We start from the raw sequence: 27557 nt of genomic DNA on the forward strand, positions 1-27557 counted from the left end.
GATGGTGTAGGTCTGGTCTGGGTGGATCATGTCCTCCAGCATGGCCCCCAGCCGTAGCGAGATGGCCTTTGCTACTACCTTGTAGTCCACGCTGAGGAGTGAGACGGGACGCCACTTCGGTCCCCCTTCTTCGGCAGTAAGGCAAGCACAACTCACCTGCACAAGAGAGGGAGGACCCCGCTCTGCAAGGACTTGGCCCAGACGGTGACGAGGTCCGGCCCGAGGACATCCCAGAACACGTGGTAGAACTCCACCGTGAGCCCGTCCCTGCCTGGAGATTTATTAGTGGGCATGCAGCGGAGGGCTTCCAAGAACTCGGCCAGAGAGAGAGGCAGCTCCAGCCGGTCCCGGGCGCCCGCGCTGACCGTCGGGAGCCCATCCCAGAGCACTCTGCAAACGGCAGGATCGGTCGGATCCGGGGAGAAAAGGCATGCGTAGAAGGTCCAAGCCCTCTCGCACATCTCCGCTGGATCTGAGAGGGGGGTGCCATCTGTAATAAGAGGAGGCCCTAAGATATAAACCTTGGTATCAGAGGCCTGGTATGAGGCCTGAGGCCTAAACTAAAGTAATGGTCAAGACTTTGCTAACATAAAGCAAAGTTAAGCTGTAAGCCAGAGGCAGGCCCTGCTCACAGAAGCTGGCAAGGAAAGGGCTGATGCTGCAAGAAGATATGTACCTAAAAGGTACTGAACACCAGATATCAGAACATTCACATACTTGCACATTCCACACAAATAACAAAGAACAGGCTGGCCCATCCCAATGACAGGGGCAAAAGGGTAAAATGATGAATAGAGTTGTTTTGATCGAACCAACATGTACAAGGTAAAAGACGGCACCTAAATACGTAGAAAGGTTGAACCTTGCTACGTAGAGGGGTGGCCCCACCTAAATACGTAGAAAGGTTGTACCTTGCTACGTAGAGGGGTGGCCCCTCAATACGTCAGGTGTGATGTGTAACTTGTTTGTACCTGTGTATAAGATGCATCCCTGGGGCGGTGTCTTTGTCCAGCCGAGGGGGCAGTGGAAAGTCCCGCCACTGACTGAGCTGAGTCCATTGCCAAGAGGCACTCTCTCGCAGTACGCCCGGTAGACTAAGTAATCTACGGGGACCCTACACGGGTGTCCGAGGTCGCAATAAACCTAGCCGACGTGGCTTTTCATCTTACTGGACTCTGTGGTTATTGGGGGTTCTCGTCGGGTCTGCTGTGTCAGCTATCTTCGAAGAGCTGGGGCAGCACACAGAGGGAACTCACGCACGCAGCCGAGTGATATCAACATTGGAGAAAGCAGAGCACCACACCGGTACTACTTTGACAACACTGGTGACCCCGATCGCTGATCTGGTGAGTAAGCGAACCTGCTGTGGTAAGAATCGCAATCCAACATGGCAGCAAACCTCGTGCTAGGGAACCCCCTGATCCCCTCCCTTATGATCCCCTCAGAGATTGATAACTCTTGGACCCGCTGGATTGCCAGTAAGGGGGGTCCATATGAATTTAAAAAAGATAGTGGGGAAACATGTACTGGCATATGTAGAGCAATGGTAGAAGCACTAACTAATATTTGAAAGATGGGCTTTTCTTATTTCCATATAACAGAGTTTTAAAATAATGTTAAATGTAAAGTAATGCAAAATTACTTGTTACCAAATTAATACAATACATTTGGCAAATATAAATATATTTTTTATCAAATTTACAATTAAAAACAAATGGCACCAAAATTCTATTCATAACTATGCAAAATAACACAACCAAAAATAAAAAGTAAAAAGGATTAAACATTTGAATAAACAAGTTATTACCTTATTTAAAACTTGTAGCATAAATTTGACAAAAAAGGCACATCACCAGAAGGCAGATGATGTGCTTCTTGGCCCCCCTCTTTTTCTCCAGGACGTAGAAGAAGCGGGAGCCGCGATCCATCTCCCGAAGGAGGCGGGTGCGAGATCGAGCAAAAGCACTCTAGGCCCGATGATCTTGGAGGGCCTGGAGCTCCTCTCACTTCTCCCGGCATGCTCCGCAAAGGGATGGATCCTCAGGGCTAGCGGCCAGATGCCTCTCCAGTTCTAAGACCTCCCATTTCAACTGCTCTATCGCCACATCCCTCCGTCGGCTGGCGCCCCGGGTGTAGTCACGGCAGAAGAGCCGGGTGCACACCTTTCCCACATCCTACCACCACCATGCCGCTGCCCTCGCCAAGCCAGCCAGAACTCCTGGAAGGATGCCACGAAGCCCACATCCTCCAGTAAGCTGTTGTTAAAATGCCAATAGGCCGGCCCCGGCCTCTACACACAGACAGAGGCCGTCACAGTGACGAGATGGTGATCTGAAAAAGGGGCCGGCCCGACGCTGGAGGACTGGGCCCATGACAAATAGATGTGGTCCAACCGGGAGTGGCATGACCGATGGGATTCCACCTGGACATAGGTAAATGTGGAGATATCGTCCGGGTGGTGGTTGCGCCAGACGTCCACCAGGGACTGATGGTCGACAATCTCCCGAAGGATGTCCGTGGCAGCCGGGCTCTGCTCGGTCCCCGAGTGGTCCCACTCCTCAAAGGTGGTGTTAAAGTCCCCGCCCAGGACCAGGCATTCACGAGGATCCGAAGAGCCAAGGAAGGCAGCCACCTGCTGATAGAATCGCAGCTGTTCCGGTCCTGATGTTGGGGCATAGACGTTAACGAGGTTGACCACAAGCCCCTCCATGCGGATCTGGAGGTGCAGCAGGCGGCCAGGCACAGCCTCGGCGACCCCCAGCACCTCGGGCCGTAGGTCGGGGGAGAACAGGGTAGTCACTCCAGCCGTACAAGCTGTGAGATGGCTAAAGTAGACCCTGCCCCCCACTCCAGCCACCAGCTGTCTTCGGCAGCCAGATCCGTATGGGTCTCCTGCAGGAAAACCACAGAGTACCCCCCCTTCCGAAGGAAGGAGAGCACCTGGCTGCTGTGGAGACCCACCCTACAGCCCCAGGTGTTCAACGTTGCAAAGGTGATGAGTGCCATGAGAAGGGCTGGGGATGTTCATGGCCCTCATTGGGCCGCGCAGCAAACCGTGACCCACTCCGAAGGTGAGCAAGGAGTCACAGAAGCTGCAGACCCGCTGGTAAGCTGTCGTGCCCTGCTTCCCGGTCCTTTTTCCCTCCCCCATGAGAGCCCTCGTGGCCTGGAGGATTTGAGGAAAATCCCTCCATCGCTGGAGAGCGAGCGATACCTTATTGTGGAAACCACAGATGTCTTCTAAAAACTCCCGCAGCTCTTCTCGCAGTGTATGGGGGGGGTCACTGGGCTCCAGTAATCCACTGGTGGGGCCTCTGGCACATCCCTGTGTCCCACCGAGACGGGCAGGCAAGGGGTGGACCCTCTACTTGGCGCCTGATGGGCCAGCGCCACATGGCCCGCCTCAGACCCTGGCTCAATGGAGGGTAGCAGAGGGAAGATAGCAGCCCCTAGTAGTTCAGGACAGGGAAACACAAAGGCCACTCCCTGGGGGTCATCCTCTGGGAAAGGGAAGGAGATGGCCCCAGGGGCAGCAATACAATCGTGGGAGATGGAGGGGATAGGGACAGGATCACAAGGAAGGGCAGGGCCGGGGTCAGGAGTAGGGTCGGGGGGAGGGACAGAGATGAGATCCTGGGCCCCAGGAGCTGGACTGCCAGGAGGTGGCTCCTCTTGGTCAGGCTCAGGGGTCTGAGGGATAGGGAGGGGGTCTCCAGTGATGCTGGGCTCAGGCTTAATGGCAGGTGTGACAGCCATGGCATCAGGAGATGGATAACCTTCAGTGGGAAGGAACTCGGTTGCCCCATGCCACCGAGGGATAACTCTGTTAACTCTGGTCCCAGCCGCGAGGCACCGGCCGTCGCCTCAACAGGCTCGGCGGCCGTCAATGGGGTGCCACCCGTGGCCAGGCAGGTCAAAGAGTCCAGGAGACCTTCGGAAGCAGGAGCGGAAGCAGTGGTTGTGAGGAGGGAGAACGGGGAAGGGGGAGCTGGGGTGAGGTTGGCCAGGTCGAGGCCCGCTGGCAGAGGGTCATCCTCCCCCTGGGTGACCGGGGTCAGACCCAGGGCCTCGATCTCCTCATAGATGGAAGGGAGCTCACCTCCCACCACCCCGGGGTCCTCCCCACTAGCGCCCGAGGCAACGCTTGCCTCGGACAATGCAGGGAGTGTAGGTGGCAAGGGGGTGGGAGGGGCTTCATCGGGGGCCTCCGTGAGGAGGGACTGTGGAGGAGGGATGTTGGTACCCTCTGTTGCTTCCACGTCTTCCCCAGCCAGCACTGGCTGATGGAACATACCCATGGGCAAGGTGGAAGGCTCAGTGTCCGTGGCCCCCTTCCTGGTCTTCCAGGGAGCTTCCACATCGGATGGTAGGAGCGGAGCTCGAGCCTTCCCCCGCTTTCCCTGTACTAGGGTCCAGCCCTCCATGGCATCGTGCGGGCCAGTTGACAGGGGTTGGCTCGGGGGCAGGGATGACACCTCGAGGACTTGAGGAGGTAAAGGTGGGACAGCATGATGGGAGGCAGATTCCCCCTGGGGAGGGCCCTCTCCCAAGCCCGGTGATACCCCTGCCGCACCCTCCACGGTGGTTGGGGGAGATGACGTAGTGGCAGGCGGGGGGGCTGCCGCCACCTCGGTGTACGCCCTGAGGGCCGGGGGAGGGGCGCCCACAGAGCTGATGGAGGCAACAGCGGGGAGGGGCACTACGGCCAGTGGAGGAGCCACGGCAGTGGTGGCAGTCCCTGCCATAGAGGGCCTACAGGGATCTTTCCTTTCTTTTTGCCCTGGCCCTTTCTGCTGGCTGGGGGGGCTCCCACAGAATCAGAGCAGGCGAGGGACGTGACAGAAGCGGAGGTCACCCCATCACTCGTCGCTGCCGGCGCTTCAGCGGGAGCAGTGGCAGGTGGTTCGGCAGCGGTGGTTGAGGTAGAGACTAGGCGGGTTGTCGGGGGGGCGGGGTCTGCCCCTGGGATCCCACCTGCCGTGTCTCCTGCCATGATGAGCAGGGAGGGAGGGGAAACACCAGAGAAAGGAAGGGGGAAAGGGAAGCAGGTCAACCACTGCTCCCCGCTAGGCTGTAGGCAGGGGAGGAGGGTGCCGAAATGGGGCGGGGGGCAGATAAGGGGGCTATCAAGGACTTGGGGGGGTCAGTCACCGACACAGGATTGGAATCCGGCTCCTCTAGCTGCACTAGGGGAGGGGATGGGCACAATAGCAATGTGGGGTGCAGTGTAACAGGGGCAAACTCAAACAGGGGAGGGGCACAAGCGCACAGAAAGGGGCATGGGCGCACGAGTGGAGGGGCCAATCAGGACAAGCGGGGCCACAAAGGAAGGGGAGCAACCAGGCTGGGAGTGGGGCAGAGAAACCAAGGGGCCAACCATAGGGCTGGGGTGGGACAAACAAACAAAGCAACACAGGGAGATGGGCGGGGCAGGCAAACAGATGGAATCTGGGCAGGGGCAAAAGGATGCAAGGGGCAAATGGGGCAGGCAGCAAGGGGCAAAGCTGAGGGGCCTGTTGCAAGGGGTCAGTACAGGGGGGGTGCGTGCGCCCATGAGCACTTGTACAAAGTCAATATGTGGCTGGCTGCAGTTGCAGGCCCAAGTGGTGGAAATAGGGTGTGGCAGACCAGGCAAGCAGCTGAGTCTCACAGACTCATAGACTTTAAGGTCAGAAGGGACCATTATGATCATCTAGTCTGACCTCCTGCACAACGCAGGCCACAGAATCCCAACCATCCACTTCTATAACAAACCCCTAACCTATGTCTGAGTTATTGAAGTCCTCAAATTGTGGTTTGAAGACCTCAAGCTGCAGAGAATCCTCCAGCAAGTGACCCGTGCCCCATGCTGCAGAGGAAGGCGAAAAACCTCCAGGGCCTCTGCCAATCTGCCCTGGAGGAAAATTCCTTCCCAACCCCAAATATGGCGATCAGTTAAACCCTGAGCATGTGGGCAAGACTCATCAGCCAGCTCCCAGGAAAGAATTCTCTGTAGTAACTCAGATCCCAACCCATTTAACATCCCATTACAGACCACTGGGCATACTTACCTGCTGATAATCAATGATTAGTTGCAAAATTAATTGCCAAAATTAGGCTATCCCATCATACCATCCCCTCCATAAACTTATCAAGCTTAGTCTTAATGCCAGATATGTCTTTTGCCCCCACTACTCCCCTTGGAAGGCTGTTCCAGAACTTCACTCCTCTAATCGTTAGAAACCTTCATCTAATTTTAAGTCTAAACTTCCTAGTGTCCAGTTTATATCCATTTGTTCTTGTGTCCACATTGGTACTAAGCTTAAATAATTCCTCTCCCTCCCTAATATTAATCCCTCTGATATATTTATAAAGAGCAATCATATCCTCCCTCAACCTTCTTTTGGTTAGACTAAATAAGCCGAGCTCTTTGAGTCTTCTTTCATAAGACAGGTTTTCCATTCCTCGGATCATCCTAGTAGCCCGTCTCTGAACCTCTTCCAGTTTGAATTCATCCTTCTTAAACATGGGAGACAAGAACTGCACACATTATTCCAGATGAGGTCTCACCAGTGCCTTATATAACGGTACTAACACCTCCTTATCTTTGCTGGAAATACCTCACCTGATGCATCCTAAAACTGTATTGACTTTTTTAACGGCCATATCACATTGGCGGCTCATAGTCATCCTGTGATCAACCAATACTCCGAGGTCCTTCTCCTCCTCTGTTACTTCCAACTGATGCGTTCCCAATTTATAACTAAAATTCTTGTTATTAACCCCTAAATGCAGGACCTTGCACTTTTCACTATTAAATTTCATCCTATTCCTATTACTCCAGTTTACAAGGTCATCCAGATCCTCCTGTATGATATCCCGGTCCTTCTCTGTGTTAGCAATACCTCCCAGCTTTGTGTCATCCGCAAACTTTATTAGCACATTCCTGCTTTTTGTGCCAAGGTCAGTAATAAAAAGGTTAAATAAGATTGGTCCCAAAACTGATTCCTGAGGAACTCCACTAGTAACCTCCTTCCAGCCTGACAGTTCACCTTTCAGTATGACCCGTTGTAGTCTCCCCTTTAACCAGTTCCTTATCCACCTTTCAATTTTCATATTGATCCCCATCTTTTCCAATTTAACTAATAATTCCCCATGTGGAACTGTGTGAAATGCCTTACTGAAATCGAAGTAAATTAGATCCACTGCATTCCCTTTGTCTACAAAATCTGTTACCTTCTCAAAGAAGGAGATCAGGTTGGTTTGGCACGATCTACCTTTTGTAAAACCATGTTGTATTTTGTCCCAATTACCATTGACCTCAGTGTCCTTAACTACTTTCTCCTTCAAATTTTTTTCCAAGACCTTACATACTACAGATGTCAAACTAACAGGCCTATAGTTACTCGGATCACTTTTTTTCCCTTTCTTAAAAATAGGAACTACGTTAGCAATTCTCCAGTCGTACGGTACAACCCCTGAGTTGACTGATTCATTAAAAATTCTTGCTAATGGGCTTGCAATTTCATGTGCCAGTTCCTTTAATATTCTTGGATGGAGATTATCTGGGCCCTCCGATTTTGTTCCATTAAGCTGTTCGAGTTTGGCTTCTACCTCGGATGTGGTAATATCTACCTTCATATCCTCATTCCCATTTGTCATCCTTCCATTATCCCTAAGCTCCTCATTGGCCTCATTAAAGACTGAGACAAAGTATTTGTTTAGATATTGGGTCATGCCTAGATGATCTTTAACCTCCATTCCATCCTCAGTGTTTAGCGGTCCCACTTCTTCTCTCTTTGTTTTCTTCTTATTTATATGGCTATAGAACCTTTTACTATTGGTTTTTATTCCCTTTGCAAGGTCCAACTCTACATGGCTTTTAGCCTTTCTCACTTCATCCCTACATGTTCTGACCTCAATAAGGTAGCTTTCATTCCTAATCCCACCCATATTCCACTCCTTGTAGGCTTTCTGCTTTTTCTTAATCACCTCTCTGAGATGCTTGCTCATCCAGCTTGGTCTACAACTCCTGCCTATGATTTTTTCCCCTTTCTTGGGATGCAGGCTTCTGATAGCTTCTGCAACTTTGACTTGAAGTAATTCCAGACCTCCTCCGCCTTTAGATCCACAAGTTCTTCAATCCAATCCACTTCCCTAACTAATTTCCTTAATTCTTTAAAGTTAGCCCTTTTGAAATAAAAAGGCAAAGATCTATTTTTGTTTATCCTTCCATCTAGTTTGAACTGAATTAGCTCATGATCACTTGAACCAAGGTTGTCCCCTTCAACCATTTCTTCTATGAGGTCCTCACTGTTCACCAAACCTAAATCTAAAATGGCATCCCCTCTTGTTGGTTCTTCAACTACTTGGTGAAGGAATCCATCAGCTATCACATCCAGAAAAATCTGAGCCCTATTATTGTTACTAGCACTTGTCCTCCAGTCTATATCTGGGAAGTTAAAGTCTCCCATGATCACACAATTCCCATTAGTGTTCACTTCATTAAAAACATTAAAGAGGTCTCTATCCATATCCAAATCAGATCCCAGCAGTCTGTAGCACACCCCAAGCACTATCTCAGGGGAGGCTCTAGTAGCTTTCTTTCCAAATGTGATTTTTGCCCAGACAGACTCTGTCTTATCCATTCCATCCCTTCTTATTTCTTTACAGTTAACCTCATCATTGATATACAATGCTACTCCACCACCTTTGCCTTAATTTCTGTCTTTCCTAAACAGCACATAGCCTTCAATACCTGTACTCCAGTCATGACTACTATTCCACCACGTTTCTGTTATCCCTATAATATCCGGTTTCACTTCCTGCACCAGTAGCTCTAGTTCCTCCATTTTGTTTCCTAGGCTCCTCGCATTAGTGTACAGACAGCTTAATTTTTGCCGTTTGGCTTCACTGACATTCTTTACCTGGGGGTTAGGCACAGACATTCTACCACCAGCCTCACCCATTAGACTGGTATCTACACTACCCTTCCTCCTTATGTCCATTCTTCTGCCCACGGCTGTATCCTCTCTTACTTTGTTTTCTTCCCTCTCAGTGTTAAATTCCAGCGTGGAGATTACCTGGACATCTCCCAGCCATCGCCCCCAAATGCCTAGTTTAAAGCTCTCTTAATCAGTTGTGCCAGCCTCCATCCTAGAAGCCTATTTCCCTCCTTACTCAGGTGAAGTCCATCCTGAGAGAACAGTCCTCTGTCCATGAATGCTTCCCAGTGGCCGTACATCCCAAAGCCTCCTTATAGCACCACTGCCTGAGCCATCTGTTGATTGCCATAATCTTGTCACCCCTCTGTTGCCCTTCTCTAGGAACAGGCAGAATCCCACTGAAGATCACCTGAGCCTCGATTTCCTTAAGCATCTTCCCCAGTCTGGCATAGTCTCCCTTGATACGTTCCAGCGAGAATCTAGCCGTATCATTCATTCCCACATAAAGGACAATCAGCGGATTCTTTCCTGCTCCTGTTAGGATCCTTTTCAACCTCAGGTCCACATCCCGTATCTTAGCACCTGGCAGACAGCACATCCTTCTGTTCTCCGGATCAGCTCTAGTTACAGGCCTGTCTATTCTTCTCAGTAAGGAGTCCCCAATCACGTAGACCTGCCTTTTCCTGGTGACGGTGTGATTCTCCGGTCTATCCCCTGCTCCCACTGGCTGCAAGTCCTCTCGATTCCTATTCACCCTTGCAATCCTCCACAACCCATCCTGTGTTCTCCTGGGGCTCATATTTGGTGTTGTCTCCATTGACTCTTCTCCGCTTCCGGTAGGGCTAGCTGCTCTTCTCTTTTTCCTTGCCCTCTCACCTTCAGCGACCACTTGCTGTGTCTCTTCTTCATTTTCCAACTCTGCAAACCTGTTCCTGAGCTCTATTTCTTCTTCACTGGCCCGTCTTTTCCTCTGCCTAGTTCTCTTAGTCACATGCTTCCACCATCCACTGTCGTCACCCAGCAGTCTCCCCTCAGAATTCTTTGGTCCTGCTTCCATCTGCAAGTCTGAAATTGTCCCTTCAGCCTCCTCATGTCTTTGCTCCATCATCCACTCCAACTCCCTTCTAAACTTGACCAGAGTTTCCACCTGCATCTCCAGTCCTCGGATCTTTTCTTCCATCAGCTCTATCAGGCGACACTTCATGCAGATGAAACTCTTATCAGGTACCCCCTCCAAGATCATGTACATGCCGCAGCTTCCACATCCGGTCATCCTCATTGTGTCTTTCACTGCTGCCTCTGTATCGGTCATAGCCTTCCCACCTAACACCTGTTAGTCCAAGACACACAAACCAAAACAAACCCCCAACAGGCACCAGAACACTGGTAGAACACCACCCACTCCCTTCACTAGCCTGTCAGTTCCTCTGCCTAGGTCTCTAAGTCTCCCCCGCAACCTCCCCCTGTCAACTCCCACTGAAACTCCCCTGTTTACAGCTCTGTTTGCTGGCTTCAGTGCCGCTGCAGCTGTCTATGCTGCTGCCTGACTGGCTGGCTACCTTTATAGGACCCCTAAGCAGAGAAGCCCCGCCCCCTAAGCAGGGCTCAGCTTCTCTCCCAGCACAGAGGTAGGAGCTGAGGCTGATGGTAAGCAGCCTGCGGGGGTAGTGGAGGGGGCAGTGGTGGTGGGGGTTGGGGTAGCCAGAGGCAGCAGGTCCAACCCCCCATTTCCTGTGATGAGTGGCTGACACTGCAGTCAACCCCAGTGAACGAGCCTAGATGGAGACTGGGCTGTAGCCAAGACTGAGGCAAAGTGGGGATAGTGGGTGGGAGTTCCCCTGGGAGGGGGAGACCCAGACTGTGGGGATACTGCCAGGGGGCAGCACCCAGTTAAAGGGGGATCGGGGGTCCTGGGAGGGACACGGGCCAGCAGTGGTAAGGAGGATCACCAGCCTGCAGAGGGTGCTCCTGGCTGGAAAATGAAGTAATTCCTGAGGATGACCAGCAGGAGGCATCGCAGGGGTGAGTCCACACCCTTACACTCCCCCACTGCAACTTGAGACCGTTACTCCTTTTTCTGTCATCTGCTACCACTGAGAACAGCCTAGATCCATCCTCTTTGGAACCCCCTTTCAGGTAGTTGAAAGCAGCTATCAAATCCCCCCTCATTCTTCTCTTCTGCAGACTAAACAATCCCAGTTCCCTCAGCCTCTCCTCATAAGTCATGTGCTCCAGCCCCCTAATCATTTTTGTTGCCCTCCACTGGACTCTTTCCAATTTTTCCACATCCTTCTTGTAGTGTGGGGCCCAAAACTGGACACAGTACTCCAGATGAGGCCTCACCAATGTCGAATAGAGGGGAATGATCATATCCTTCGATCTGCTGGCAATGCCCCTACTTATACAGCCCAAAATGCTGTTAGCCTTCTTGGCAACAAAGGTACAACACTCATCTAGAGAACTGGAGCTCCCTCCATTCCTCTGACTCCATTTTGTTCACCAATATTGTCACAGAACATGGTTACTGGTTAGGAATCAGCTTTCTTGGAGCCTTTTATCCATTGTGGACAATGTGATATTTCAGGACATAGTTTGACACATGTTCTTACTCCTTGTGACCTGACTTCCACTTATCTATGATGGTCAGTTCAGAAATTACAGAACTAAGAACTAGGAAACATTCATTGATATATGCAATTACAGGTGTTAATTAGAGCTGAACAAATATTTTAATTAAAAAAGTATTTTGAGGAAATTTGGCCAGTTTTGAAAAACTGATTTTTTGTGTGAAAATGTTTGGATTTTCTTGAGATTTTTGCATTACTACAAAATTTGCAACTAAACCTTTTATTTGGGGAGGGGAGGATCTTATTATGTATTGTTTTTGGGTTCTATTCTATGTTGCTTCTTACTCATCACCATAATATTACGATTCCTTCTGCTTTGCCAATTTTGAGCCCTCAGCTTAATCACATGGTAGCATTTTCAAAAGTGAAAATATTCATTTTGTAAAATCCCAAATGTTGAGAATAAAAAATAGGTAATGTGAAATTTTGAAAAATGAAAAATTTGCCCATTTCAGAAAAACAACAAAACAAACACCTCTTTGATATTTTTATTTAATGTTAAAATGTATTTTCCAGCCAGTTCTAGTGTTCATGTACTGATTAGCATAAATACTCATCCAATGAGCAATCCTTACTGCCAGACCAATTGCATTAGAGCTGTGCATATACAAAGAAAAGAAGGAATGATGTATTTGGTATCCATACACTGCACATCTTTAGTGTGCTGCTGGCATGTTGCACATGCCTTCAGCCGGAAGCAGCCACATCCTCAGAAGTTACTAGCCACTTTAACACTGAAAAGCAAAGTGGCTTCAAGCCACCTCTGTGTGAGCTCAGTGCAATGAACAGCCAGACTCACATGGGCAGTGCTGGGCCCCAATGAGAGGTGCTATCTCCCCCCATGCCATATCTCAGGGACACAGCGTGATTGGGGAGTACACCCAGAAGAAAGGGTGGAGCTTCCCAGTGAAAGAGGTGGTGAAAATGTAGATTGGGGTCTCCATACCAGGTTGATAAAATGACACCAGGCCCTGCTCATAGTCTAGATACACCCCGATCCTCCCGGGGCTCATAGTCAAGGGCAGGAGGGTATCCGGAAAAGTGCAAGCCCGGTAATGGCTCCCACACTGATCCACGGCCCAGATCATCTGCTCAGGAGAAAAGTTGATCCAGCCTTTCCTCCTGACAGACTCTCTGGCCACCCCCACAGCCCAGGTCCTACCACCTCCAAAGTCTATCTCCCAGTAGTGTTGCCCCGAGGTGAACCCTTCCAAGCCCAGCACGCAGGTTTCACAGTCAAATCTCTCAGGGTTGTCAGGCACATCCTGCCGCAGGCCTCTCCATTTCACAGATCGCCGATTCTCAGAGACCAGGAGGCTGGGGTGAGCCGTGTCCGGATCCAGAATCACCATCGCTGCAGAGATGGGGCAGAGCATCAGGGGCAGAGCCCAACCCATAGGGGCTGTTTCCCATCCTACCACCCAGCTCTACTTAGCTAGGACACTGATTTCCAGCCTCTACCTCCTGGGGACCTGCTTCTCTTCATTTCACTGCAGCGCTCCTCCCAGGCACTAGGGGCAAATGATTCCCCTGAAAGAGCTGGAAATGCCTCTAGCTTCCATTGGGCCTGTCTGTAACCTCTACCGAGGGCACTGTGAGGAGTGAGCACAGGTGTTACACACACGGTCATCATTTCATCCATTACATTAACTCAGTAGTCACCTACCACAAAATCTGTGCTGTGGGGCCGCTCCCACATCTCCACAGCTAACACCACAACTGAGTCTCCAATCTACACCTGAGTTGGGAGCCCTCTATTCTAACACCCACAGAGTCGTATCAGGCTCAAATTTGGTAGATTTGGTCTGGGTCTGAGGTAGAATTTTTCTACCAAATTTGAACTGAATTGGCCAAAGAGCTACTGATTGACAGCTCTGTAAAAACAGAGATTTCACCACAGTCCAAAAAGCATTAAGACAATTACCCACAGCCAGTTAAGGTAATTTACAGTTTCCTAGAACCCTTCTAATTCATGAAGTCAATTAACAACACAATACATGAGAATTCACCATGTGTGTCCAGTAAAACCCCAACTCTGAACCATAATTACCAACTTCTGTGAGCACCTACCCCCCTGAACTGACAGCGGGTAAGTTCCTGGCCTCAGGAGCACTCTAAGGTATTGCAATTACACTGGAGCACTCGTGACTCCATAGTTAAGTGTGAGCATTTGTTTCATGCCAGGAAACTGGGGACGAATCTGGCATTTTTGCTGACCATACTGCTCTTTCCCTGTGACTTCTGGCATGTGTGCATCTGTGGGCAGCAGAGTGGGGTGTGTGTGTGTGTGTGTGTGTGTGTGTGTGTGTGTGTGTGTGTGTGTGTGTCATTAAAATACCAGCTTCGCTCACCTGAATTTTTGCTGACTTTACTCCAGCCTGAAATCAAACACACAAGAGGTGAGCAGTCCCCGGAGCATGCCTGCTGGCATAGGACCCAATGTCATATGCGGGAAAGGAGGCACATGGCACTTACCAAGTTCAGCCAGGGATTTCTCTGCGAACAGAGAGACATGAATATGCAGTGAGTTCTACAACAGCTCCTGGGTTAGGGAATGTGCCTTTAAAGGGCCACTGTGCCCTCTCCACTGTGCTCTCTGCTGGCCTCTTTCTGCCCAGGTCTCCTGGCCTGAGCTCCATCCTCATAGATCTCTCCATGGATCACACCCCCCTTCTTGGCATCTGACCCTCACTGGGCTCCCATGGCTCTGCCCTAGCCGGGCTCACCTGTGGTGTAGTGTCCACACTCCCCATGTGCCAGGCAGCTTGGCGAGGGGCTAAGCCCTGATAACGTGGAAGTGAGGGTTTAATGAGCTAACCCTTGTCCCTGGACACTGGATCTCAGCTCATGGACCCAGCAACATCAGCTGGCTCCTTCTCACTGAGTTTGTGCCTCAAAGGGTCAGAGAGTGCTAGGAGACTTTGAGACTGTGCTGAGCCCGTTTCCAGGGCATCAGGATCCCCCCCACCCCACCATTCCTTCAAATTCAGTAGCAAAAAGGTACATTGGCCCAGGCAGACCCCCCAGTTTTGGATACGGACACTCCCCTGTGTGCAGATTTGAAAAGAGGGGGCTAAAATCAGGCTTATGATGGAAACTGAGCAGCAACCTTATCTATGGAGCAGTTACCCGCCTCTGTGATTAGTCAGAGCTCCCCGTCCGTTTGATTCCCAGAGCCTCTCCTAACAGATAGCGCAGAGACAGAAGCCAAAGTCTGTCTGACTATGTACAGTGAGAGAAAATCGTTCAAGCCTCCTGAGAGCCCAGACATTTACCTCTCTCGCTCTCCAGCTCAGAGCGCAAAATCTCTGGAGGAGAAAAGGAAGAAAGAGGTGAGGTTTCATGTTGTTACATTAACTGGGTTATTTCTACTGTTATTTCAGGGAACTTGTCCCAGGAACTTACCTCTCTCTTTCTCCAGTTCAGATTGTAAATTTTCTAAAGAAAGAAGAGTGAAAGAGGTGAGATTCTGGGAGGCAATGGTCCCTTCTAATACTAGCAAAGAGCTGCTATTTTACAGAAACTCATAGATTCACAGAGTTTAAGGCCAGCAGGATCATAGTCTGACCTCCAGTATATCACAGACCTTAAACCTTCACTCAGTCACCCCTGTACCATGCATGAGGCTACGATTTAGTCACGGTTATTTTTAGATAAAGTTGTGGACAGGTCACGGGCAATAAACAAAAAAATTCACCGTGACCAGTTCATAACTTATACTATAAGTACCCCTAAATAAATCTTAGGGGGGCCGCTGCTGGAGGGGGAGCAGGGCCAGTGGCACCAGCTGCCAGGGGCCACTGAGCAGCAGCTGCTCCGGCCGCCCGAGGGACCATTGCTCAGGTGGTCCCTGGGACCAGCTGCCCTGAGCCACTCCAGCAGTGGCTGGCAGCCAGTGCACCTGGCTGTGGGGTTGCCTGAACAACTGGCTGACCTCATTTGAAAAAAAGACGTTGAAAAACTGGAGAATTTGATGCAGAAAAGAGCCACAAAAATTAATTGAGGGCTGGAAAAAAATGCCTGACAGTGAGAGACTGACTTATAATAATGGGATTATTCACACACTTAAAGTTAAGCCTGATTCTAGCTGAATTGGGGCCCTGATCTCCGGGCCTCAGTTCCCTGAGTGTAAAATGGGATAAGAAAGGGTTACTCACCTTGTGCAGTAACTGCAGATCCTCGAGATGTGTCCCTCTGTGTACTCCACTCTGTGTATTCATACCCCTGGGCCTCACATCAGAGATTTTAGGTAGCAGTTTCTGTTTGGACCACACATACATTCTCCCCATCTTGTGCTCTGCATTAGGTCAATATAGCACTGTGCAGACAAACTGCCCCCGGTTCCTTCTCTACCACAGAGCTCACAGGTAAGAGCTCCAAAACAGAGGGGAAGGAGGCAAGTAGTGGAGCACCCACAGGTACACACCTCTCAAAGAACCACAGTTACGGCACAAGGTGAGTAACCCTTTCGTCTTCTTTCAGTGGTGTCTCTATGGTTGCTCTGCTCTCAGCAACGCTGCAGCAGTACCCTTAATGGAGGGGTGGAGTTTCAGAGTCGAGTCTAGTACTGAGCATCAGACACTGGAATAAAATATAGCACCAGATGCAGGGGTGCCGGAACAGGGGGGATCAAGGGGTTAGGCCCTCCCCCAACTTTTTGGCAGCTGTAAGGTCAAGTGTGGGGGGATAGGAGTGAGCCGCAAGCAAGGTCTTGTGGGGAAGGAGGGGTCAAATTGGGGTTTTGGAGGAAGGGTTGGTGCAAGGTCAGGGGCTTGGGGAGATGAGGTGGTGTGAGGACAGGGCCTTGGGGGGAATGGGTGGCGTGAGCACAGGAAGAAGGGGCAGGGGCGGTGCCTTGGGGGGGGCATGGCATGTGGGGTGGAACCACAGTTATGGGGCCTGTGCCCCCCCCCCACACTTTTAAGGTGCTTTTGCTGAGTTGTGGGTGACTACATGATGTTCAGCAAATGGGTGAGCAGATGTCCAAGTTTCTGCTCTGCACATGTCTGTGACTGGAACATTCTTGAGTAAGGGGGTGTAAGTAGAGAGAGATCTCCTGGAGTGAGTTTGACCTGTACAGGAAGGCTGAATGCCATAAGTGTGATAGCAATGGGTAATGGAGTCTGAAATCCATCTAGAGAGTCTTTGTTCAGAGTTTGAGGGTGGTTGAGTGAAGGGAACTCCTGAGCAGACATTCGGAGGATCTTTCCACTAGTCGAGGGAGTTTTTGACTGTTGAGGGCATCAATAGAAGTTTGTTTATACTGTGTGTGCTTGGTATGTATACTGTGCTGAACCATCACTAAAGGCAGTATTTGTGGAGTCTCACGTGATTTATTACAAAGGTGCCTGCTACCATGTGTCCCAGTAGTTGAAGACCAATTCTGACCAAGGTCTGAGGGTGGTCGAGATTAAGTTGTCTATAGTGTTGAACCTGCATAAGGGGAGGAAGGCTTTGGCATCTGCTGCATCTAGGTAGGCCCTTATGAATTCCAGATGTTATACTTGAGTTAATATGGTCTTTTGGATGTCTACTTTTAGAGACAGTTGGAGGAATAGGTCCACAGTCTTTTGTGGGGGTGTCAAAGCATCATCAAAGGAGCATGCCTTGAGCAGGCAATCATCCAGATACAGGAATATTATCACTCTTTGTTTGCGAAGGAGCACTGCAACCACAGGAAGGACCTTTGAGAACACTCTGAGTGCAGACAATGAAAGTGGTCTTGTCTCAGAGTGAATACTAGAAACCTTCTGTGGATCGCGATATGGAAATAAGCATCTTGTAGGTCAAGGGTCGAGAACGAGTTCCTATGGTCCAGAGATGGGATTACTGCTGCCAAAGTAACCTTCTTGAAGCACTGTATCTTTACAAATTTGTTGAGTGATCTTAGATGCAGAATGTGTCTCCAATCACCATTCTTTTTCAGTACCTGGAAGTACTTGGAGTTGAAGCCCTTCCCTCTGTGTTGAGTAGGAACTGGTTCTATAGAACCTTATGTTCAGAAGATAGCTTGTTTCCTGATGTAAAAGCTGCTCATGAGACGGGTTCCTGAGGAGGGCCAGGGTGGGGGGTAGGCAGGAGTGAGGGAGGTAAAATGGATCGAATATCCTGTGGAGATAATCTCCAAAATCCACTTGGTCCCAGTTTTGATGAAAAAGAGCAAGGCAGTTGCCAAACTAATGGTGATTTTGGGGTTTTTGCAGCAAATTAAAATGGGGGTGGTAACTCGGGGCCTCAGACAACACATCAGAATTCATTCATAGATGTAGATGGCTGTAATGTTGATGATTGTGGGGCAGTTGATCTTCTATTTATTCATTGTGTTTTCTGTTGGGGTTCATAATGCCTCTGGGGAGGAGAAAATTTATGAGGCTGGGATGTCTGTCATCTGTGATTTATTATATTTCCTTTTTTGTGCAGTTGCATAAATTCTCAGTGAATGCAAAGTGGCTTGTCATAAAGAGGTAGTTAAGGGTTAATGCCTCTTTTACCTGTAAAGGGTTAAAAAGTTCACCTAGCCTAGCTGACACCTGACCAGAGGAACCAATGGGGGAACAAGACGTTTCAAACGGAAGGAGGGAAGTTTCCTTCCTTTAGTCAGTTTCAGTTTTGGCCGGAGTGAAAAAGATCAAGCCTCTTATCAGAGTAGTAAGTTTTAGAAAAGAATAAATAGGTTTATGTTTATTTTCTTTTGTGACTTTGTCTTTTGCAATTAGAGGAATAATCAAATTGGGAATTCTTTTGTGTACTAAGTTTTTGCCCAGGGGAACATCCTCTGTGTTTTGAATCTGTTGTCTGTGAGAGTAGCTGGTATGCTAATCGCTCCCAGAGGTTTTTTTTCTTTTACTTTTTTTTTCTTTAATTAAAAGTCTTATTTTTAAGAACCTGATTGATTTTTCCTTGTGTTAAGATGTAAGGGGATTGGATCTGGACTCACCAGGAATTGGTGGGGGAAAGGAAGGAGGATGGTTAAATTCTCCTTCTATTAAGTTCCAAGAAGTTGGATCGGTGTCCACCAGGAAATTTTTGAAGAAGTCTCTTAAGACTACCCAGGGAAGGGAGTTAGTACTTGGGAGTGGTGGCAACAAAACCAGATCTAAGCTGGTAATTCAGCTTAGGGGTTCACATGCAGGTCCTCATAGCTATACTCTAAAGTCCGGAGTGGGGGTGAAACCTACGACATGGCTCTAGAGTCTTTTAGTTTGTGGAGGGATTCATCCATTTTTTCTGCAAATGATTTGGATCCTTCAAATGGAAGGACCTCCACAGTAGACTAGACTTCCCTTGGAAAGTCAGAAAGGTGAAGCCAAGAAGCCCTCCACATGCCCACTGCTGTTGAGATGAAGCAGGCAGCTGTGCCAGCGGTGTTTAGAGAGGGGCCTGCAACAATGTCCTTGCAAGAAGCTGCCCCTCAACAATGATCACCTGAAGCTGCTGGGAGATGGTCAGTGAAGGTGTTTAATGTAAAATAATTGATATGGTTGTAATTCACCATAAGAGCTTGGTAATTAGCAATCCTAAATTGCAGGGACACCTAAAAATATGATTTTCAAGTTATTTTAAGTTTTTGCCATAGGTTGTTGTTTTAACACGGTGCTGTCTGCCATAGTTTTACAAAAGGTAGATATGGTTTTACAAAAGGTAGATCTTGCCAAACCAACCTGATCTCCTTCTTTGAGAAGGAAACAGGTTTTTTAGACTAAGGAAACGCAGTGGATCTAATTTACCTCGATTTCAGTAAGGCATTTCACACAGTTCCACATGGGGAATTATTAGTTAAATTGGAAAAGATGGGGATCAATATGAAAATTGAAAGGTGGATAAGGAACTGGTTAAAGGGGAAACTACAACGGGTCATACTGAAAGGTGAACTGTCAGGCTGGAAGGAGGTTACTAGTGGAGTTCCTCAGGGATCGGTTTTGGGGCCAATCTTATTTAATCTTTTTATTACTGACCTTGGCACAAAAAGTGGGTATGTGCTAGTAAAGTTTGCGGATGATACAAGGCTGGGAGGTATTGCTAACACAGAGAAGGACCGGGATGTCATACAGGAAGATCTGGATGACCTTGTAAACTGGAGTAATAGGAATAGGATGAAATTTAATAGTGAAAAGTGCCAGGTCCTGCATTTAGGGATTAATAACAAGAATTTTAGTTATAAATTGGGGACACATTAGTTGGAAGTAACGGAGGTGGAGAAGGACCTCAGAGTATTGGTTGATCACAGGATGACTATGAGCCGTCAATGTGATATGGCCGTTAAAATCTAATGTGGTTTTAGGATGCATCAGGCACGGTATTTCCAGCAAAGATAAGGAGGTGCTAGTACCATTATACAAGGCATTGGTGAGACCTCATCTGGAATACTGTGTGCCGTTCTCGTCTCTCATGTTTAAGAAGGATGAATTCAAATTGGAACAGGTACAGAGAAGAGCTACTAAGATGATTCGAGGAATTGAAAACCTATCTTATGAAAGGAGACTCAAAGAGCTTGGCTTGTTTAGCCTAACCAAAAGAAGGTTGGGGGGGGGATATGATTGCTCTTTATAAATATATCAGAGGGATAAATATTAGGGAGGGAGAGGAATTATGTAAGCTTAGTACCAATGTGGACAAAAGAACAAATGGATATAAACTGGACACTTGGAAGGTTAGACTTGAAATTAGATGAATGTTTCTAACCATTAGAGGAGTGAAGTTCTGGAACAGCCTTCCAAGGGGAGTAGTGGGGGCAAAAGACATATCTGGCTTTAAGACTAAGCTTGATAAGTTTATGGAGGGGAAGGTATGATGGGATAGCCTAATTTTGGCAATTAATTTGGCAATTGATCTTTGATTATCAGCAGGTAAGTATGCCCAGTGGTCTGTGATGGGATGTTAGATGGGGTGGGATCTGAGTTACTACAGCAAATTCTTTCCTGGGTGCTGGCTGGTGAGTCTTGCCCACATGCTCAGGGTTTAGCTGATCGCCATATTTGGGGTCGGGAAGGAATTTTCCTCCAGGGCAGATTGGCAGAGGCCCTGGAGGTTTTTCACCTTCCTCTGCAGCATGGGGCACGGGTCACTTGCTGGAGAATTCTCTGCAGCTTGAGGTCTTCTGTCATAGGTTTATTCCCCACTTGGAACTTTAGCATCCACAAGATGGGGACCTGCATGGACTCCTCTAAACTAAAATCCTAGTTTAGATCTGATTCTTGCTGCCACCAGTCAAGTTTTAAGTGTCTGACACACTCCCTGTTCCCCCAAAACTTTCCCTGGGGAACACAGATTCAAACTTGAATCTCAACACAAAGGGAAACAACCCATTTCCCCCCTCCCCTCTCCTAGTGCTTAGGAGAGATACCTGGATTCAAATTCCTTGAATCAAAACAAAGAGGGATTCACTTTTCCCCCCCTCCCCTTCCCCTGAAAATCCACACAAGGGAAGAAATCAATCAAGTTCTAAAAGAAAAGATTTTATTAAAAGAAAGAAAGAAAGAAAGTACACTATCTCTGTAATACCAGGATGGAAAAATTTACAGGGTCTAACTTATAAGAACTGGAGAGGCTTTCCTCCCCTCCTTTCTCAGAATAATCAAAGTAACAGCAAACAGAAATAAAGAATTCTTCAGCAAACACACAATTGCAAATGCAGAAATTAAATTATAAGACTAGTCCGCTTTTCTAATACTCATTAGACTGAATAGAAGAAAATACTTAGGAAAACTTGGAGATATGTCTGGCCTCTCTTAAAGCCAAAGAGCGAACACAGAGCCAACAAGGAACACAGACAAAGACTTCCCTCCACAGAGATTTGAAATTATCCTGTCCCTTGATTGGTCCTCTGGTCAGGTGTTCGTCAGGTTACTGAGCTTGTTAACCCTTTACAGGTAAAAGAGACTTTAACCCTGCAGCTTGAGGTCTTCAAACTACAATTTGAGGACTTCAATAACTCAGACATAGGTTAGGGGTTTGTTATAGAAGTGGATGGGTGAGATTCTGTGGCCTGAATTATACAGGAGGTCAGACTAGATGATCATAATGGTTCCTTCTGACCTTAAAATCTATGAGTCTATGAGTCTATGTTGATTTACAGCCTTGTCCTATCCTGATGAGCAACACTAGGGGCCCTCAAGAACTGGAGTCTGTAGGCTGCCCACGGGTCCCCGTATGGTCACTGAGGGAGTGAAAAGGGCATTGATGGGTGCACCCAAGGGTGTCCGTACCAACTGCATGGATCATGTCTCTCATGGTGGTAAGATGGTTCTGCAGAGATTTCTGGGTGGGACAGAGAGCCTTCCAAGGAGACCGAGGAGAATTTGTCATCTTCATCTTCATCCTCCTCATCGTCACTTGGAAGAAGTGGAGCTGTCATGGATGCTGTGGGAGACTCCACTGGTACTGCATATATGTCTGGGCACCGAGATGTGGTCAGGACCAAGAACGTGTCTGTGCCGAATCAGGGCGACTCAGGCATCTCTGAAACCAGCAAGTCTGTAGGAAAATGAAATTCCTGTGATACCAGAATAGCAGGTGGTACCACTGAGGTAAGCTGAGTGGAATGGCTGATGTAGAAGAAGCTGACAGTAGTGGGGGACTTTTGCACTCTGATAAATGGCCAGTAGTGTTGTTCTGGTCTTCGGCAGAGTCAAAGTAGTGGTATCAAGGCCCTAGAGCACTATATCAGAGATGAGCTAGAGGAGCTGGTTCTCTCTTTACCACCCCTTTCCCCTGCCCCAATGGTACCGAACTCCCATAGCCTGTGCCCATTGGGTTTTTAGGCTTACTGATGGTACCAGTACCCAAGGAGCCAGTTGTCTCGTGGGTACCCAGTTGTAGATCAGTCAGTACCAAGGTGGTTGATCTTGTTGAGGCTCATGTCTTTGTGGTAGATTCTCTACCCAATGACTTGTAGCCTGCTTTTTTGTGGCTTTTTGAGAGGAATCCAAAAATTTCCTCTTCAAAGCTGCCATAGAGTGTTGAGCCGAGAAATTAGGTGGATTCGGCCACTTTGGAGACTGTTGTATGGGGGTGGGTGGGGTGTGTGTCCCAGGGGCCAGGGTCACAGGCTGAGCCGAGTGAACTTTCCATCATTAGTAGTCATAGTTTTAGTTCAAGGTTATTCCTAGCCCTTGATATTAATTTCAGGCAGAAAGTTCACTTTTTAGGCACGTGTGACTCTCCAAGACAGCGAATGCAGTGGGAATGTACATCACTGACTGGAATTGCTTCACGGTAGGAGAAGCAACATTTAAACCTGGAAGAGCCAGGCATACTTTGTCCAGGTTTCACTTCCTCAGAGGGAGGAGACAAGAAAGAACTGCGGACAGGGAGTTCGCTAGTCTTATAACAAAATAAAGAGGGGGGGATTGTTTTATTGTCCTTTTTTTGGAGAAAAGGGAACAGAAGGGGAGTATTAACACTAACTGACTGAAATGCAATGAATGAACTCTAATAACTCAAAACAGAAAGTAAAATACACATGAGGTATTCTCAACTCGGAGGCTGCTGAGGCTCCATCTCAGGTCAAGGCGGTTGAGATGGAGCTGAGGGCAGTTTGCCTGTGCAACGCTATAGAGCCCTAATGCAGGGCACGAGACAGGGACAGTGTCTGTGGGGGCTGAACGGACACTGCTACCTAAAATCTCTGACCTGAGGCATAGGGGGCAGAAAGCGGATAGGGAGCTGCAGACAGGGTACGTTGAGAGGGAGAGCAAGAGATACCGCTGCTGAACAGGTTACCAGGTCAGAGTACTAGCCATTGGTGTGAGTGAGTGTGCTCGACTGTTTGAATTTTAATTGTGATTCTGATTTCAGGTGACTTCAGTTTCAGTTACAGCAGCTGTGGCAGTTGGGACTGAGTGCCTGATCTTGTTCCCTTGACTGCCTTTGATTGGCCTTCCCCAGTGTGACTCACGAGGGGGTGGGACAGACCTGGGCAAGCAGGCTTTAAAAGCCGGAGGCAGAGCGACCAGGGGAGCAGAGTGGACAGGGAGCTTCAGACAGGGGAGTTTGAGAGGGAGTTTGACAGAGGGAGGCTTACGATGGTTAGGAAGACCCACAACACCTGTGCCAGCACTGCTTCTGTCTCCTCCAACTGCGCCTGTAGCCACAGAGAGCACCTGAGCATGGATGCTTCTACCCAGATCCTGGTGTGGTTTTGCAGGGACTATAACTTGCAATTTCCACTTACTGATATCCAGGCTGGGGGGACATCCAATGTGAAAGGTGCCTACCTGTGGAATCTCTCAGGCAGCAGGTGGGGGAGCTACAGGAGGAGGTGGTTAGGTTGAGGAGCATCCGAATCCACGAGCAATTTCTGGACAGTGTCCATGTGGAGACAGCTGAGGTAGCTGTCCCAGTACGCAGGACTGCTGACACACCACTGGTGGAGGAGGAGATGGCTCAGGGTGGACACTGGCAGCTGGTTACTTCTGGCAGTGGGCAGTGCTCCACCCCTGCTCCGAACCCTCCCGCCGTGGTAACAGGTAACCATTATGCTCTTCTTGGTACAGGAGGAGAAGCCTCGTACCCCTAAGGCTGGGAGGTCTGCTGCCACCACTGTGAATAGTAAACGTAGGGTAGTGGTGGTCGGAGACTCTCTGTTGAGGGGGACGGAGGTGCCCATCTGTCACCCTGACAGTTCATCTCGGGAGGTATGCTGCCTGCCGGGGGCCCGTATCCGAGATGTTACGGAGGCATTGTCGAGGATTATCCAGCCCTCTGACTACTACCCCATGCTACTCATCCATGTGGGCACAAATGATACTGCGAGGTGTGACACTGAGCAGATCAAGAGTGACTACAGGGCTCTGGGAGTACAGGTGAAGGAGTTTGGAGCGCAGGTGGTATTCTCTTCAATTCTTTCTGTCAAAGGTAGGGGCCCGGGCAGAGAAGGATGCATCATGGAGGTGAATGCCTGGCTGCAAAGATGGTGTCATCAGGAGGGCTTTGGCTTCCTTGCCCACGGGATGCTTTGACGAAGGACTGCTAGGCAGAGATGGCGTTCACCTTTTGAGGAGGGGAAAGACCCTATTTGGACACAGACTGGCTAACCTAGTGAGGAGGGCTTTAAACTAGGTTCGATGGGGACAGGTGAGCAAAGCCCACAGGTAAGTGGGGAACATGGAGACCTGGGAGATGGGTCGGAAAAAAGAGGGAGCATGGGCTATAATGGCAGAGAGAAAGGAGGGTCAGGGCAAAACTGTGAGGCAAGATCAAACCAGTATCTTAGATGCCTATATACAAATGCGAGAAGTATGGGTAATAAGCAAGAAGAACTGGAAGTGCTAATAAATAAATACAACTGTGACATTGTTGGCATCACTGAAACTTGGTGGGATAATACACATGATTGGAATGTTGGTGTGGATGGGTACAGCTTGCTCAGGAAGGATAGACAGGGGAAAAAGGGAGGAGGTGTTGCCTTATATATTAAAAATGTACACACTTGGACTGAGGTGAAGATGGACATAGGAGACGGAAGTGTTGAGAGTCTCTGTGTTAGGCTAAAAGGGGTAAAAAACAAGGGTGATGTCGTGCTAGGAGTCTACTACAGGCCACCTAACCAGGTGGATGAGGTGGATGAGGCTTTTTTTAAACAACTAACAAAATCATCCAAAGCCCAAGATTTGGTGGTGTTGGGGGACTCCAACTATCCAGATATATGTTGGGGAAATAACACCGCGGGACACAGACTATCCAATAAGTTCTTGGACTGCATTGCAGACAACTTTTTATTTCAGAAGGTTGAAAAAGCTACTGGGGGGAAGCTGTTCTAGACTTGATTTTAACAAATAGGGAGGAACTCATAGAGAATTTGAAAGTAGAAGGCAGCTTGGGTGAAAGTGATCATGAAATCATAGAGTTTGCAATTCTAAGGAAGGGTAGAAGGGAGTACAGCAAAATAGAGACAATGGATTTCAGAAGGCGGATTTTGGTAAGCTCAGAGAGCTGATAGGTAAGGTCCCATGGGAATCAAAACTGAGGGGAAAAACAACTGAGGAGAGTTGGCAATTTTTCAAAGGGACACTATTAAGGGCCCAAAAGCAAGCTATTTCGCTGGGTAGGAAAGATAGAAAATGTGGCAAAAGACCAGCTTGGCTTAACCACCAGATCTTGCATGATCTAAAAAATAAAAAGGAGTCATATAAAAATGGAAACTAGGACAGATTACAAAGGATGAATATAGGCAAACAACACAGGAATGCAGGGGAAAGATTAGAAAGGCAAAGGCACAAAATGTGTTTAAACTAGCTATGGGAATAAAGGGAAACAAGAAGACTTTTTATCAATACATTAGAAGCAAGAGGAAGACCAAGGACAGGGTAGGCCCACTGCTCAGTGAGGAAGGAGAAACAGTAACAGGAAACTTGGAAGTGGCAGAGATGCTTAATAACTGATTTGTTTCGGTCTTCACCGAGAAGTCTGAAGGAATGCCTAACATAGTGAATGCTAATGGGAAGGGGGTAGGTTTAGAAGATAAAATAAAAAATAACAAGTTAAAAATCACTTAGAAAAGTTAGATGCCAGCAAGTCACCAGGGCCTGATGAAATGCATCCTAGAATACTCAAGGAGCTAACAGAGGAGGTATGTGAGCCTCTAGCTATTATCTTTGGAAAATCATGGGAGACGGGAGAGATTCCAGAAGACTGGAAAAGGGCAAATATAGTGCCCATCTATAAAAAGGGAAATAAAAACAACCCAGGAAACTACAAGGGCAAGTCATGCCTGACTAACGTAATTGCCTTCTATGATGAGATAACCGGCTCTGTGGATGAGGGGAAAGCAGTGGATGTGCTATTACTGGACTTTAGCAAAGCTTTTGATACAGTCTCCCACACTATTCTTGTCAGCAAGTTAAAGAAGTATGGGCTGGATGAATGGACGGTAAGGTGGATAGAAAACTGGCTAGATGATCGGGCTCAACGGGTAGTGATGAATGGTTCCATGTCTAGTTGGCAGCCGGTATCAAGTGGAGTGCCCCAAGGGTCCGTGCTGGGGCCAGTTTTGTTCAATATCTTCATTAACGATCTGGAGGATGGTGAGGACTGCACCCTTAGCAAGTTTGCAGATGACACTAAACTGGGAGGAGTGGTTGATATGCTGGAGGGTAGAGATAGGATACAGAGGGACCTACACAAATTAGAGGATTGGGCCAAAAGAAATATGATGAGGTTCAACAAGGACAAGTGCAGAGTCCTGCACTTAGGGTGGAAGAATCCCATGCACTGCTACAGACTAGGGACCGAATGGCTGGGCAGCAGTTCTGCAGAAAAGGACCTAGGGGTTACGGTGGACGAAAAGCTGAATATGAGTCAACAGTGTGCCCTTGTTGCCAAGAAGGCTAATGGCATTTTGGGTTGTATAATTAGGGGCATTTCCAGCAGATCAAGGGATGTGATCATTCCCCTCTATTCAGCACTGGTGAGACCTCATTTGGAGTACTGTGTCCAGTTTTGGGCCCCACACTACAAGAAGGATGTGGATAAATTGGTGAGAGTCCAGCAGAGGGCAACAAAAATGATTAGGGGGCTGGAGCACATGACTTATGAGGAGAGGCTGAGGGAACTGGGATTGTTTAGCCTGCAGAAGAGAAGAATGAGGGGGGATTTGATAGCTGCTTTCAACTACCTGAAAGGGGGTTCCAAGGAGGATGGATCTAGACTGTTCTCAGTGGTAGCAGATGACAGAACAAGGAGTGATGGTCTCATGTTGCAGAGGGGGAGGTTTAGGTTGGACATTAGGAAAAAGTTTTTCACTAGTAGAGTGGTGAGGAACTGGAATGGGTTACCTAGGGAGGTGGTGGAATCTCCTTCCTTAGAGGTTTTTAAGGTCAGGCTTGACAAAGCCCTGGCTGGGATGATTTAGTTGGGTTTGGTCCTGCTTTGAGCAGGGGGTAGGACTAGATGACCTCCTGAGGTCCTTTCCAACGCTAAGATTCTATGATTCTATGATTCTACAGACCAGTTAGTTTAACTTCTGTGCCAGGGAAGATAATGGAGCAAGTAATTAAGGAAATCATCT

At 48.4% G+C, this 27557-nt stretch overlaps 1 protein-coding gene across 1 annotated transcript in view; it reads right to left on the reverse strand.

Moving 5' to 3' along the window:
* Positions 1–12281: 12281 nt before the first annotated feature.
* LOC123371950 (butyrophilin subfamily 1 member A1-like) overlaps positions 12282–27557 on the reverse strand; it is a 37543-nt gene continuing 22267 nt past the window's right edge. The window contains exons 8-12 of the mRNA XM_045019865.1: positions 14957–14989; positions 14827–14859; positions 14027–14047; positions 13903–13929; positions 12282–12905 (exon numbers count right to left, since the gene is read on the reverse strand). Of these exons, the coding sequence (XP_044875800.1) occupies positions 12403–12905; positions 13903–13929; positions 14027–14047; positions 14827–14859; positions 14957–14989 (617 nt within the window). The 3' untranslated portion in view covers positions 12282–12402. The remainder of the gene's footprint in view (positions 12906–13902; positions 13930–14026; positions 14048–14826; positions 14860–14956; positions 14990–27557) is intronic.

Source organism: Mauremys mutica, chromosome 5 (assembly GCF_020497125.1).
Source record: "Mauremys mutica isolate MM-2020 ecotype Southern chromosome 5, ASM2049712v1, whole genome shotgun sequence".
Taxonomy (NCBI): Eukaryota; Metazoa; Chordata; order Testudines; family Geoemydidae; genus Mauremys; species Mauremys mutica.